Source organism: Rhinopithecus roxellana, chromosome 19, assembly GCF_007565055.1.
Source record: "Rhinopithecus roxellana isolate Shanxi Qingling chromosome 19, ASM756505v1, whole genome shotgun sequence".
In the NCBI taxonomy this organism is placed as follows: domain Eukaryota; kingdom Metazoa; phylum Chordata; class Mammalia; order Primates; family Cercopithecidae; genus Rhinopithecus; species Rhinopithecus roxellana.
Window position 1 is genome coordinate 61639419 of NC_044567.1, and position 12114 is coordinate 61651532.

At 55.4% G+C, this 12114-nt stretch overlaps 2 protein-coding genes across 8 annotated transcripts in view; one reads left to right on the forward strand and one right to left on the reverse strand.

Moving 5' to 3' along the window:
• The window catches only part of CD300LF (CD300 molecule like family member f), a 41340-nt gene extending 39830 nt beyond the window's left edge, over positions 1–1510 (reverse strand). For 3 of the 7 annotated variants that reach the window (XM_030923760.1, XM_010387655.2, XM_030923759.1), the window contains exon 1: positions 657–1510. The gene's annotated coding sequence lies outside the window, so the exon portion shown is untranslated. The remainder of the gene's footprint in view (positions 1–656) is intronic. The other 4 variants (XM_010387658.2, XM_030923758.1, XM_030923761.1 and 1 more) reach the window with 3 other exon arrangements.
• On the forward strand, positions 1445–11874 carry RAB37 (RAB37, member RAS oncogene family). The gene is given in 9 exon segments (XM_030923762.1): positions 1445–1606; positions 4972–5082; positions 6789–6830; positions 7655–7721; positions 7815–7867; positions 8848–8913; positions 9427–9488; positions 9543–9638; positions 9846–11874. Coding segments are annotated over 9 exon segments (696 nt in total). The 5' UTR covers positions 1445–1513; the 3' UTR covers positions 9952–11874.
• The last annotated feature ends 240 nt before the right edge of the window (positions 11875–12114 follow it).

Sequence of the window (12114 nt, forward strand, 5' to 3'; positions counted from 1 at the left end):
CTCTCAGCTGACAGAAAATACCTCCAGCTAATATCAAAAAATACAGGACTGGAGGCTGGCGTACAAAGTCAGTCCCCACAGGCCAATGGTGGCCCATAAGCCATGTCTACCCCTGCCCCTCACCTCCACACCTAAGTTAAGAATTGCAGGCCGGGCGCAGTGGCTCTAGCCTGTAATCCCAGCACTTTGGGAGGCTGAGGTGGGCGGATCGACTGAGGTCAGGAACTTGAGACCAACTTGGCCAGCATGGGGAAACCCCATGTCTATTAAATATACAAAAAGAAAAAATAGCCGGGCGTAGTGACGCACACCTGTAATCCCAATTACTCCGGGAGACTGAGGCAGGAGTATCGCTTGAACCCGGGAAGCAAAGGTTGCAGTGAGGCAAGATCACACCACTGCACTCCAGACTGGGCTACAGAGTGAGACTCTGTCTCAAAAAAAAAAAAAGAAAAGAAAAAAAAAAGGTGCGGGTACCCCTCTCCAGCTCTCCCCTCCCTACACACCCCTCAAACAGTCCCTCTGTAAAGCACCCGTCCTATTCCTTGGTAACCTGAAGCTGCTTATAGAATGTGGAGATGGGGGTAATTGAAAGGTCGGCCCGGGCCACAGAGTCCCTAAGCTCTGCTACCGGCAACCCCAGATGCACTCCTCACCTTCTGTCACCGGGAGCTGCCGGGTGCCTGGGATATCCTGGCGGCTCTGCTCAAAATGATCCACGACTTCATGAGTTTATTTGGCTCCTCCTCGGGGCCAGGGTGAGTGTCATGGATTAATAAGGCCGGCCCCGCCTTCAGGAGCAGTCCACTAGGAGATGCGTGCTGCGCAGCCCTCTTGCGAAAGCTCTACCCTGGTGGGACATTCTGGGCACAGCCCAACAGGCCGGGGGAAACGAGAGGTGATCCATACTAAAGGGTCAAAGTCCCAGCAACAGATAGAGTTCCCAAAACACCGCAGCGCACATGTGCTGCAAGGCGAGTTTTAGTTGGTAAACAAAACTATATTCAGATGAGCTTGGGCCGGGTGCCTTAGCAGAAGCGGAACAGTCTCGGCGCCAACCGCGGAGGCGCAGCCCAGGGGTCCCCAGCTCTCCGCCTCGCCACCTGGGGACCGCCCACGGCCCGGGGCTCGGGCGCCGCCTGCTGTCGCGCCGCGCAGCGATTACGGGAACTTTCTGCAGCAGATGGGGTCTCCGCGGCCTGCTCCCCCGGAGGCAACTAAGCCACCAAAGGGGACCGGTCCCGGGGCTGGATGTGGCCCACGCCCTAAGCGCACGGAGTCAGGCCGGGGTTGCTCAGGGAGGCTGCCCGCCCCTTGGCGCGGACTCTGTGGCTGTGCGCGCCCTCAGGGAACAGCAAGCTCCGAGCCGGTGTCGTCGAGGGGGCGGCGGGACGGAGGGAGGAGCCTGCAGGGTCCGAGTCGAGGGAGGGGGGAGTGGGCGGGGCCGGGGCGGATCGGTTCCTGAGCTCTCCTTCGCCTGCGGGCCGGCACTGCTCACCCCTCGTCCAGGGACATGACGGGCACGCCAGGCGCCGCTGCCACCCGGGATAGCGAGGCCCCCGAGCGCTCCCCGCCCTGCAGTCCGAGCTTCGACTTCACGGGCAAGGTGGGTGGGCCTCTTCCGTGAGACCCCCGCCCTCCTCGGCGCTAGCCCCTTCCTGGCTGCGTCTGGGTTGGACTCAGCCCTTTCCCTCAGGCAGCTGGGTCTCCCAGAGGAGGGAGGGAGAGAGGGTCAGGACACAGCCTCTGGGGCCGTCCCAAGCTCCAGGGGTCTTTGCTGGCTCGGTGTGGGCCGGTCGCAGAAGATCGCAAAGACTGAGTCATCCCCGCGCCGGCCCCAACTCAGTTCTCTTCTGCCACACTGTGGCAAATATAAGTCCCCGGAAGCCCATGCTTCTTGGTGAGGGTTAAGCGCGCAACTCTGGGGACTCAGGCTGGGAAGTGCTGGGAGATGGGGACCGCCCGGAGACTCGGAGAAGACGTCCTCTGCTGGCGGAGAAACTGGCGTTAATGCCATTTTCCGAGCTAAGCTCAGTTGAGATCTGACATCCCGGTTTAAGGCCTGAGGTCCCCCAGCTGCTCCCCTCCCATTCCACCCGCTGGAGGCACTGCCTCCCACTTTCCTCCCTGCAGTAGGAAGCCCCTCCTCCCAGAAGGATGCTGCCAACTGGCCTGCAGGCCACCTGGGAATTTTTCGAACCTGAGAAAGATCTCAGTGGTTGGTCTTTCGCATCCCGCACTTGAGAGAAATCCAGGGCTGCTCTCTGGGGCTTGCTCCCTCTACAGGGGTGTCCTGTATGGAAACAGGTAGAGGCAGCAGTGGACTGGTCTGTCGCCTTCCATCTGTGTGCTTGGAGTGAGCGGGTACCAGACACTGAAAGAATTGCTGAGGGAGCCTAGAGCTTCCACTCTTCCTCTGCAGGGTTGGGAATGGAATGAGGGCTGTCCTGGATTCCGCTGCACGGCCTTGAAGGAGACCTGCCTCTTTCTGGGCCTCGGTTTCCTCCCCGACACCAGGGCTCACCCTTGCTGGGAGCCTCAGCCTCCACCCCTGTGTTTCGGGGGAAGCCACCCTGCAAGTCATCCGCCCAGAGCCGTTGAGATAGGCGTCCTGTGTGGGCTTGTGGCAGGAAATGGGCCCCTGCACCCTTGGAGAGGGGGAGCTGCTGTTGGCCAGGCCCCAGGCTGAGGGGGACTGCCTGACCTTGTTGCCCTGCAAACCAGCTGGGTTGTTTGCCTAGGAGGTGGCCAGGCTAGGCAGCTGTTTGTGTTTGGTGGAATCACCGAGCTGGGTGGGTAGCTGGCATCGTTTGCTCAAGGCAGCTGTGATCTGTAAAGTACACAAAGACTGGCCCTCTCTCCCTCCTTCCTACTCTGGGGCTGGGACCCAGAAGCCAGGGAGGAGTGCAGGCTCCAGAGAGCTCCTATTCCCCACCCCTTCATGTGTTCCCTGGCCAAGCGACATTGGCAGGAGAGTTGGTCCCCAGCCTCCCCGGGCCTGCCCCAGGGGACTGAGTCCAGGACCCTCTGAGAAAGCCTGGCAGGAACTCCTTGGACCAGACTAGGGGTGACGGGGCCCACAGGCAGACAGTTCCCACCCCTGGGCCACTCTTCCCTCCGTCTTAGGTGATTCACCACGATGATTGGCCCTAGCCATTAACAGACTCTAGAAAGACCTCAAAGAAATTATCCCTCCTCCTTCTACCCACTATGGAAACCATGCCACAGAAAGGTTAGGGAATCTTCCTAAAGTCACACAGTAGGCCATTGACAAACCAAGACCCATCCTTCATACCCCTTCTGCTCAGCCAACCTCTCCACCAGAGTTAACCAATCCCAGTACCCCATGCCACAGCAGGAATGCCTTTGGGCTCCACTGTCAAGTTCAGAACCTCAAAAATAATTAAAACCTAGTCCCCACTCAACCCATTAAGCCGTCTAACCAGCAGTTGGGAAAATTCCAGCATTGGATCTAGACCCCTGTTCTCCAAGACTGGAGAACGACGGGACAAAGGGCTCCTCTCCACCATTCCTGCATGTCCCTGGGAAAGATGAGCAGAGCAGAGCCAGACTGTAAAGGAGAAGGCCACACCCCCTTCATAGGTTCCCTCCTTGGTACTCCTGCCTGCGCTACCCACAGCAACCGTGGGATGCCAATCTGCAGCCACGCGTCCCATGTGGGAGGTTTCTTCTGAAAGAACTTCCGACTACATCTCCCCACTTTAGTATACATTTCAACCTTCCCTAATTCATGCAACCTTTTTTTTTTTTTTTTTTTTTTTTGAGACAGAGTCTCGCTGTGTCACCCAGGCTGGAGTGCAGTGATGCAATCTCAGCTCCTGGGTTCAAGCTATTCTCCTGTCTCAGCCTCCCGAGTAACTGGGATACAGGTGTGTGCCCTCATTCCCGGCTGGTTTTTTGTATTTTCAGTAGAGATGGCATTTCTCCATGTTGGCCAGGCTGGTCTCAAACTCCCGACCTCAGGTGATCTGCCTACCTTGGGCTCCCAAAGTGCTGGAATTACACACGTAAGCCACCGCGCCCGGCCTCATGCAACCTTTTAATAAACATAAAATGTCATTAGAAACTTCCGGTTGGGCGGGGTGGCTCATGCCTATAATCCCAGCACTTTGGGAGGCTGAGGCAGGTGGATCAGCTGAGGTCGGGAGTTCAAGACCAGCCTAACCAACATGGAGAAACCCCATCTCTACAAAAAATACAAAATTAGCAAGGCGAATGGCACACACCTCTAATCCCAGCTACTCAGGAAGCTGAGGCAGGAAAATCGTTTGAACCTGGGAGGCAGAGGTTGTGGTGAGCCAAGATCTCGCCATTGCACTCCAGCTTGGGCAACAAGAGCAAAACGAAGGAAGGAAGGAAGGAAGGGAGGGAGGGAGGAAATTTTGTGACCACCCCCAAAAAACCCCAAACAGTAGTCATTATAGAGTATGTAAATGACCATGCCCCACCCCCAGCAGATTTTGATAGACTCCTTTGGGTGGGATTCCTTGTCCAAGATATTGACACTTCCCTTTCCTGTCAGTGTAGCCCAGCCCATGCGTGTACTCACGAGTGGACGAGGGATGACACGAGTACACAGAGGGACGGGATCCCTGCATGGTGTGGCTATGAGCAAATGTGGCCAGTGTCTAGATTGTGCAAATGTGATGGTTCTCTGGGGCCACGGAGCACACTTGGGGACCTGTTCATGGTGAGGTCTCAACTCGGGCCTCTAGGAACTTGAATGAGGACAGGAGGGTCAGAGGGAGAGCCTAGGAGGCTGAGCCAAGGAGCACAGAGAGGAGAGGCAGGGTAAAGGCGCCAGCAGGCTTTCTGGAAGCAGGTGCCCTTTGGTGCGGTCAGCATTCATGCCAGCCCCTTCTTCTTCTCTGATCCTCTCCATGTGTCTCTCCTGGAATCCCAGAAGCTCCCCCTGACTCCCCATTAACTGCCTCTGCCCCTACCCCCTAGGTGATGCTTCTGGGAGACTCAGGCGTCGGCAAAACATGTTTCCTGATCCGATTCAAAGACGGGGCCTTCCTGTCCGGAACCTTCATAGCCACCGTCGGCATAGACTTCAGGGTGAGGTGGCTGCAGGAGCCTGTTTCCAGCAGCGAGCCAGGGCTGTGGCTCAGGCACAGGGCGGTTGTCCCCCCTCCCTTGCTCACCCTGGCTCCCAGGGACTCCTGAGGCGCATGCCTGAAGGGCACACAGCTCGCTCCCCCAGGACCACAGAGGTAGCTGGCTCAAAGTAGACTGGGCAAGGTTGGCTCTTTGCCCAACTATAGGATGCCAAAAAATTAGACTGAGTCTTCGTTTCCACCTCCATTCCTGGGGAACTTCTCCCAAGCAAGGCAGCCGCAGGCACGGCATAAGCTGAATGTCTTGGCCCACAGAGGCCCTGCTCATTGCCCTCCTACCTGGGCCCCTTTGGCAAGACCTCAAAAGTCAATTAGCCTTTCTGGAGTTCCTGGGAAGCATAGCCCTGCACTGGGTTTAAGAGCTGGGCTTGGGCCAGGCGCGGTGGCTCACGCCTGTAATCCCAGCACTTTGGGGGGCCAAGGCGGGCGGATCACAAGGTCAGGAGTTCGAGACCAGCCTGGCCAACATGGTGAAACACAGTTTCTACTAAAAATACAAAAATTAGCCGGGTGTAGTGGCACGCTCCTGTAGTCCCAGCTACTCGGGAGGCTGAGGCAGGAGAATCATTTGAACCCAGGTGGTGGAGGTTACAGTGAGCTGAGATCGTGCCACTGCACTCCAGCCTGGGTGACAGAGCGAGACTCAGTCTCAAAAAAAAAAAGAAAAGACGAAAAAAAAAGAGCTGGGCTTGACCGGGCACAGTGGCTCACACCTGTAATCCAAACACTTCAGGAGGTCGAAGCAGGAGGATCACCTGAGCTCAGGAGTTCAAGACCAGCCTGGTCAACATGGTGAAACCCTGTCTCTACTCAAAATACAAAAAAATTTGCCAGGCACGACGGCGCATGCCTGTAATCCCAGCTACTGGGGAGGCTGAGGCAGGAGAATCTCTTGAACCTGGGAGGCAGAGGTTGCAGTGAGTCAAGATCGTGCCACTGCACTCCAGCCTGGGCAACAAGAGCAGAAACTCTGTCTCAAAAAAAAAAAAAAAAAAAGAGCTGGGCTGGTCATGTGGGGAGACAGCAGCTCACCAGGGGCCCTCCCTCTCACCTTGACAGCTCCATCTTACAAATCCGCGTCAGGGATGCTGGGTGCTGCATGCTCAAAATGTTCAACAGAGGAAAGGTCTCACCCTGGCAGGCGGGGCTCTACAGCTCCAAACAGGCAGAAAGCGAATGCTTCCTTCACCAGATAATTAGTGGGCAGCTAAAGAAAAGATGCTGCTGCAGATGTAGCCTCAGGTCCCCAGGATGCAGGCAAGCACCCCATCTCCAGGGGCTTGGTCACAGTCCCAGGACCAGGCTCCAGGAGATGGAGACTGAAGTGGGGAAAAGGCAGGGCCTCCGGCAGCACCCAGCCCTCCAGCCCTGGGCTGCCTGATCCCTGGAGAGAGCCAGGAAGCTTCTCAGGCTCCTCTTGGCCTGCCGTTGTGAGAAGGGCAGATACAGTCCCCAGAAGAGACGACTCCACAGTGGAGGTGTCTGGGGATGGCATTCCTGCTGCCCTGATGGTACGATGTGGCTGGAGACAGTTCTGGGGCTCGCTGAACCCACTCTAGGCCTGGAGAGGGACGAAGACAGGATGTCTGCAGAGCTGAGGAGCCACGCGACTCCTGCCCTCCCATCCTCTGCCTTTTTCTGTTTCAGAACAAGGTGGTGACCGTGGATGGCGTAAGAGTGAAGCTGCAGGTGAGACCAGAGGCTGGAGTTGGGGAGGGAGGATGGAGGACCTGCCCTTCCTTCTCACCCTGAACCACAGGAGGCCTGCAGCCCTGCCCTCTGCCTGGGGCAATTTCCTGTGGGGCCCATGAGAGGAAATGGCTTCTGTTTATTTGATGTCTGCAGAAAAAGCAGTTCCCAGCCACCCTCTCATTTGTGAAAGGTAGCTCCAAATGCCTTCAGACAAGCTTAGCCTCCATCCGTCTCCTCCCCAGCTGCCTGGGCTTTATCTGCTCTTAGGAGATGAGACATCCCCAACCCCTGGGCTAGGGGAGAGGAGAAGTTTCCCTTTTTTTTTTTTTTTTTTTTGAGATGGAGTCTCACTCTGTCGCCCAGGCTGGAGTACAGTGGCGCAATCTTGGCTCACTGCAACCTCTGCCTCCCAGGTTTAAGCAATTCTCCTGCCTCAACCTCCCGAGTAGCTGGGACTACAGGTGCGTGCCACCACGCCTGGCTAATTTTTTGTATTTTTAGTAGAGACGGGTTTTCACCGTGTTAGCCAGGATGGTCTCGATCTCCTGACCTCGTGATCCACCCGCCTCGGCCTCCCACAGTGCTGGGATTAATGGTGTGAGCTGCCATGCTCGGCTGAGGAGATGATTCTGAAGGAGCTTGAGAACTCAGTAACTGCTATTGTCCAGGTCATTGGATGCTCAAGAGCTCATGAGAACTTAAAGAAGGAAACAGCCCCACCTTCCCACAGATATCTCATACCACAAAGCAGGCCCTCTCCAACCAGTACATTCTTTGCACCTGCCTCCTCCTCACCATTTCTCCATCCCATCCCCTCCCAGATCTGGGACACCGCTGGGCAGGAACGGTTCCGAAGCGTCACCCATGCTTATTACAGAGATGCCCAGGGTAAGTCCCTCGCACCCTCCAGCCCCTACCCCAGCCCCTTGGTAGCTCCCGTGCTGCTGCCTAAGTCCCCTCTGTGATCCTCTCCCCATCCAGCCTTGCTTCTGCTGTACGACATCACCAACAAATCTTCTTTCGACAGCATCAGGGTAGGTCCTCCCTTCCCCTGACCCCTACCCATAAGCAGCCAAGGTAAGGTCTGTGCAGGCTGAGGTTGCTTCCTGCCCTGTGGAAAGGGGGTGGAGCGTGGAATCCTGCTGCCTTCTGAAAAACAACTACTTGTGACTCAGAAGTCATATCTTCTGCTTTGTATTTGGTAGCCACGTGGGCATGAAGGCCAAGCAGACTGTTGTGACCCCGTGCCACCTTCTTAGCTCTCACTGTGATTCATGAGTGTGTTTTGTGACAAAGTATTCAGAATGGCCCCCACTCCACCCTAGATAATTATCCACAGAGACCAAGGGAAAAACACAACCAGAAAAGTCCACACATACATCCAGGGCAAGTTACAAGAAAGTGACTCAGTCAGACAGAGTGAGTGGCTATATCCTCACAACAAAACTATTATGGAGACAAATATTTGATAAATTCAAGCACCAATTCTGTGCATGACATTGTATAGGTTTCATGAATTCCCTGACCTCAAGGACAGTTTGATGACAAGCAAAGTAGGAGAATAAAACATCTATATAGAAAAAATATGGAAAATCCATGGCACTCATACTCCCACCTCCTACCCCATGCTCATGGCAGACATCACTAATCAATCACAGTACTTTTGATCACTGACACCCTTATGTGGTTATGTGGTCTTAGAATCTTCAACAGGACACTCCAATAAATCACTGGTGACAACCAACTGATTTATGAGATAAGGTCTTCATGCATCTGGATCTTCCTTAGAACTGATAGTTGAACAGCATAAAATGGGGAGGGTGGGGCCACTGTGGTTCGAGCCACCAAGGAAGGCCACCCAGGCCTGGATGGGCCAGAACAAAGGTACAGATGAGAGAATGCACAGGGCATCGTATTCAAGGTAGTGAGTAGCTGAGTACAGTCAAACCGAGCAGAAGAAGAAAGGGGCAGCGGGAGGAGGAGAATGCCAGTCTCAGCACACCCTTTCCCACAGGCCTGGCTCACTGAGATTCATGAGTATGCCCAGAGGGACGTGGTGATCATGCTGCTAGGCAACAAGGTGAGTGACTCCAGGGCAGGGTCAGCGCAGCCCTGCACTTCCTCAGCCCTAGCCAGCCCCATAACCACCCAAGAACAGTTATCTAGGCATCCTTCCTGAAAAGGACTCTGCAGCCTCCAGCTCAGGAGTCAGAGGTATCTGGAGGCTTCTGCCCATCCCACGTGCCCCTTCCAAGGAAAAATCCAAGCTGTTGCCTGAGAAATCAAGGGGTGCCCAGTGCTCAGCCCCCATTAGAGCAGAGTGAACAGGGTCCCAGGTCAGGGGCTAAGACTGCAAAGGGTTAGCCCCAACTGCTGTCCCCTTCCAAGACTGGGTCATCACACCCTTTACCAAAGGTGAGATCCCAGGACTAGGAGCAACATTGGGCAGAAATCCTGGCCCCAGGCCAATCACACCTGCTCGCAGTCCCTTGGGCCACCAGCAGAGGGCAGGCAGTGCCTGCTTCTGGGGCAAAATATGGGCCCGCTGGGGCGGAGGCCTCCTTCCCCAGAGTGACCCTTTTGGGCTTGACAGGCGGATATGAGCAGCGAAAGAGTGATCCGTTCCGAAGACGGAGAGACCCTGGCCTAGGGTAAGTGATTTCTGTTGGACGGGGTGAAGGGTGGGAGCAGCCCAAGGCTGACCCTGAGGACACTCTCTCCCGGGCAGGAGTACGGCGTTCCCTTCCTGGAGACCAGCGCCAAGACGGGCATGAATGTGGAGTTAGCCTTTCTGGCCATCGCCAAGTGAGAGCTGGACAGGGAAGGGAAGTGTGCGGGGCGGGGCGGCACCTTCCAGGAATCCAGTAGGGCCCGGCCCCTGGCCCGGCCCCTGGACACACCTGCATTCTGCAGGCTGAGGTCCATTTGCTCTGGGCCACTGGGAGAGGGGAGGGGACTGCTCAGCTCCTCACCCCAACCCACCCCAGCCCAGCCCATTGCCTCTTCTTCAAGGGAGCTGAAATACCGGGCCGGGCAGCAGGCGAATGAGCCCAGCTTCCAGATCCGAGACTACGTGGAGTCCCAGAAGAAGCGCTCCAGCTGCTGCTCCTTCATGTGAATCCCAAGGGGCAGAGAGGAGGCTCTGGAGGCCCACGGGATGCAGCCATCTCCCCCAGGCCTGGCTTATTCCGAGTGGCTGAGCCAATGGGGAGAAAGATGGAGGACCCAGTGCACAGCCTCTTCCTACTAGGGAGCTGTACTCCAGCTCCTACTTGAGTTCCTGCAGTCTCCCCACATCCACGGGGAGGGTAAAACACTTAGCTTTTATTTTAATAGTACATAATTTAATACCAAAAAAAAGGTACCTGGACGCCCAAAAAACCGAGGCTGGGACCTAGTGACCCTTTTACTTTCTAGGACTTGGGGGGCTGGCCCTCCCTCCTAAGCATAACAAAGGTGGTGTTGCTCCAGCTCAGCCCCAGGGGACACAGATGCACTTTGGGAGTGAGGGCAGGTAATGACTCCATCGCACCCTCAGTTCAGCTGGAGAGAGGCTGAGCTGACCCCAGCCTTCACTGTCTCCTGTTCTCCAGGAGCTTATCTTCACCCCATCCCCCAAATAAGTGGGCCCTTGTGCTGTGAGGGAGACCAAAGCCTCAGGGAAGATAAGAGATAAGGAGATGGGAGGTGGAGGACACGGGGCAGAGAGTAGGGTCAGGCTGGCTACCTCTGGCCTTACTAACACCCCCCTGGAGGCATGCCCCTTTTCTCCAGCACACAAGCACATTGGGGCACCTGGAAATATTGGTTCCAGGCTCCTGTTCTCTGGACCTCAGATCCTGGGGGAGCCCCTCCCCACGGAATCCCTGGCTTAGCTACCTTCCTGCCTGTGCACCTAAAAACCTCAGGTCAGAACTAGGAAAACAGTTTTGTTTTTTATTTTTTTGAGACAGAGTCTCGCTCTGTTGCCCAGGCTGGGGTGCAGTGGTGCAATCTCCGCTTACTGCAACCTCCACCCCCTGGGGCTCAAGCGATCCTCCCACCTCAGCCCCCCAAGTAGCTGGTACTACAGGTGTGCACCACCACACCTGACTAATTTTTGTATTTTTTGTAGACACAGGGTTTCACCATGTTACCCAGGCTGGTCTTAAACTCCTGAGCTCAAGCAACCTGCCGGCCTCGGCCTCCCAAAGTACTGGGATTACATGCAGGAGGCACCACGCCCAGCCGAGATGTGTCTTATCCCAATCCTTTGGCAGGCACGCAGCTCCACAGGCAATTTCTTCAAGCAGCTGAAGTGTTTAGCTCTCCGGGGTTAAGAGCCAGATAAGGAGAAATCCCTTTCCTAGGTTTGGAATGTGTTGTGAAAAAGAGAGAAATCCCTGGCTCCCAGAGCTGGTGGGAGACAAGATTAAGCAAACCTCCCTCTAAGTGTATCCCTTTGACCCCAAGCTCTGCCTCCTCCCTGACTACCCATGCCCTTTCCTTTAACTTCACAAATAGATACCAGGGCCTAAACTGCTTTACCTCCCCACCTACTGAGTCAGGTTAGGGGGTGGGAGGTCACCCATTTCCGAATTAAACCAATGCAATGTGAGTAAAACAAGGTCATGTAGGTATGTCTGGGGTAGAGAGAGGGGTAGCAAGTTCATGTGGCCTCCTTGGTCACATGTCTCCCAAAGCTCTGACCCCTGCCATTGGAAGTGGACAGAAAACATGAGGTCATGACCTGCAGGCACCTTTACTGCAGCTCTGCAGGCCTGGGTGAGGATGGGGGAAAGGAAGAAGTATGCGCTGCACATTTCTGAGCCTACTGCATTTGCTTTCAAGGCAGAAATCTTGCTCTGAGCAGTCAGTGGCTCCAGTTTGGGCCCGATAAGGAAGTTCTCCGTGGCCTTTCCCAGGCAGAGCAGGGAGGAGGCTGACATTGCCAGTCTCTTCTGGGGCCCAAGGCAGGTTGCAGGAGATACAATCCCGTAGACAGCTCTGGGCCTCTTGCATTTGAGTTTTTCAGAATTAAACTGCAGTATTTTGGAAAGCACATCCTGTCCACTGTTTCTTTGAAGTGAGCGTGGCAGGGGGGGTCCTGTTGAAGGAATTGTCATTCACTGCCAAAATCATTCCATCCTCCTTCCTCAGTGTCTGTCCTCAGACGGCCAGCTACCCTCCTAAGAGATTGTCTACCCACCTCTGTGACCAGCCTCTCTTTGGCAAGAGTGAGCTAGAAGGCTTTACAGTCCTAATCATTTTTCTCTGTTGAAAAAAAAAAAACCAAGACTCC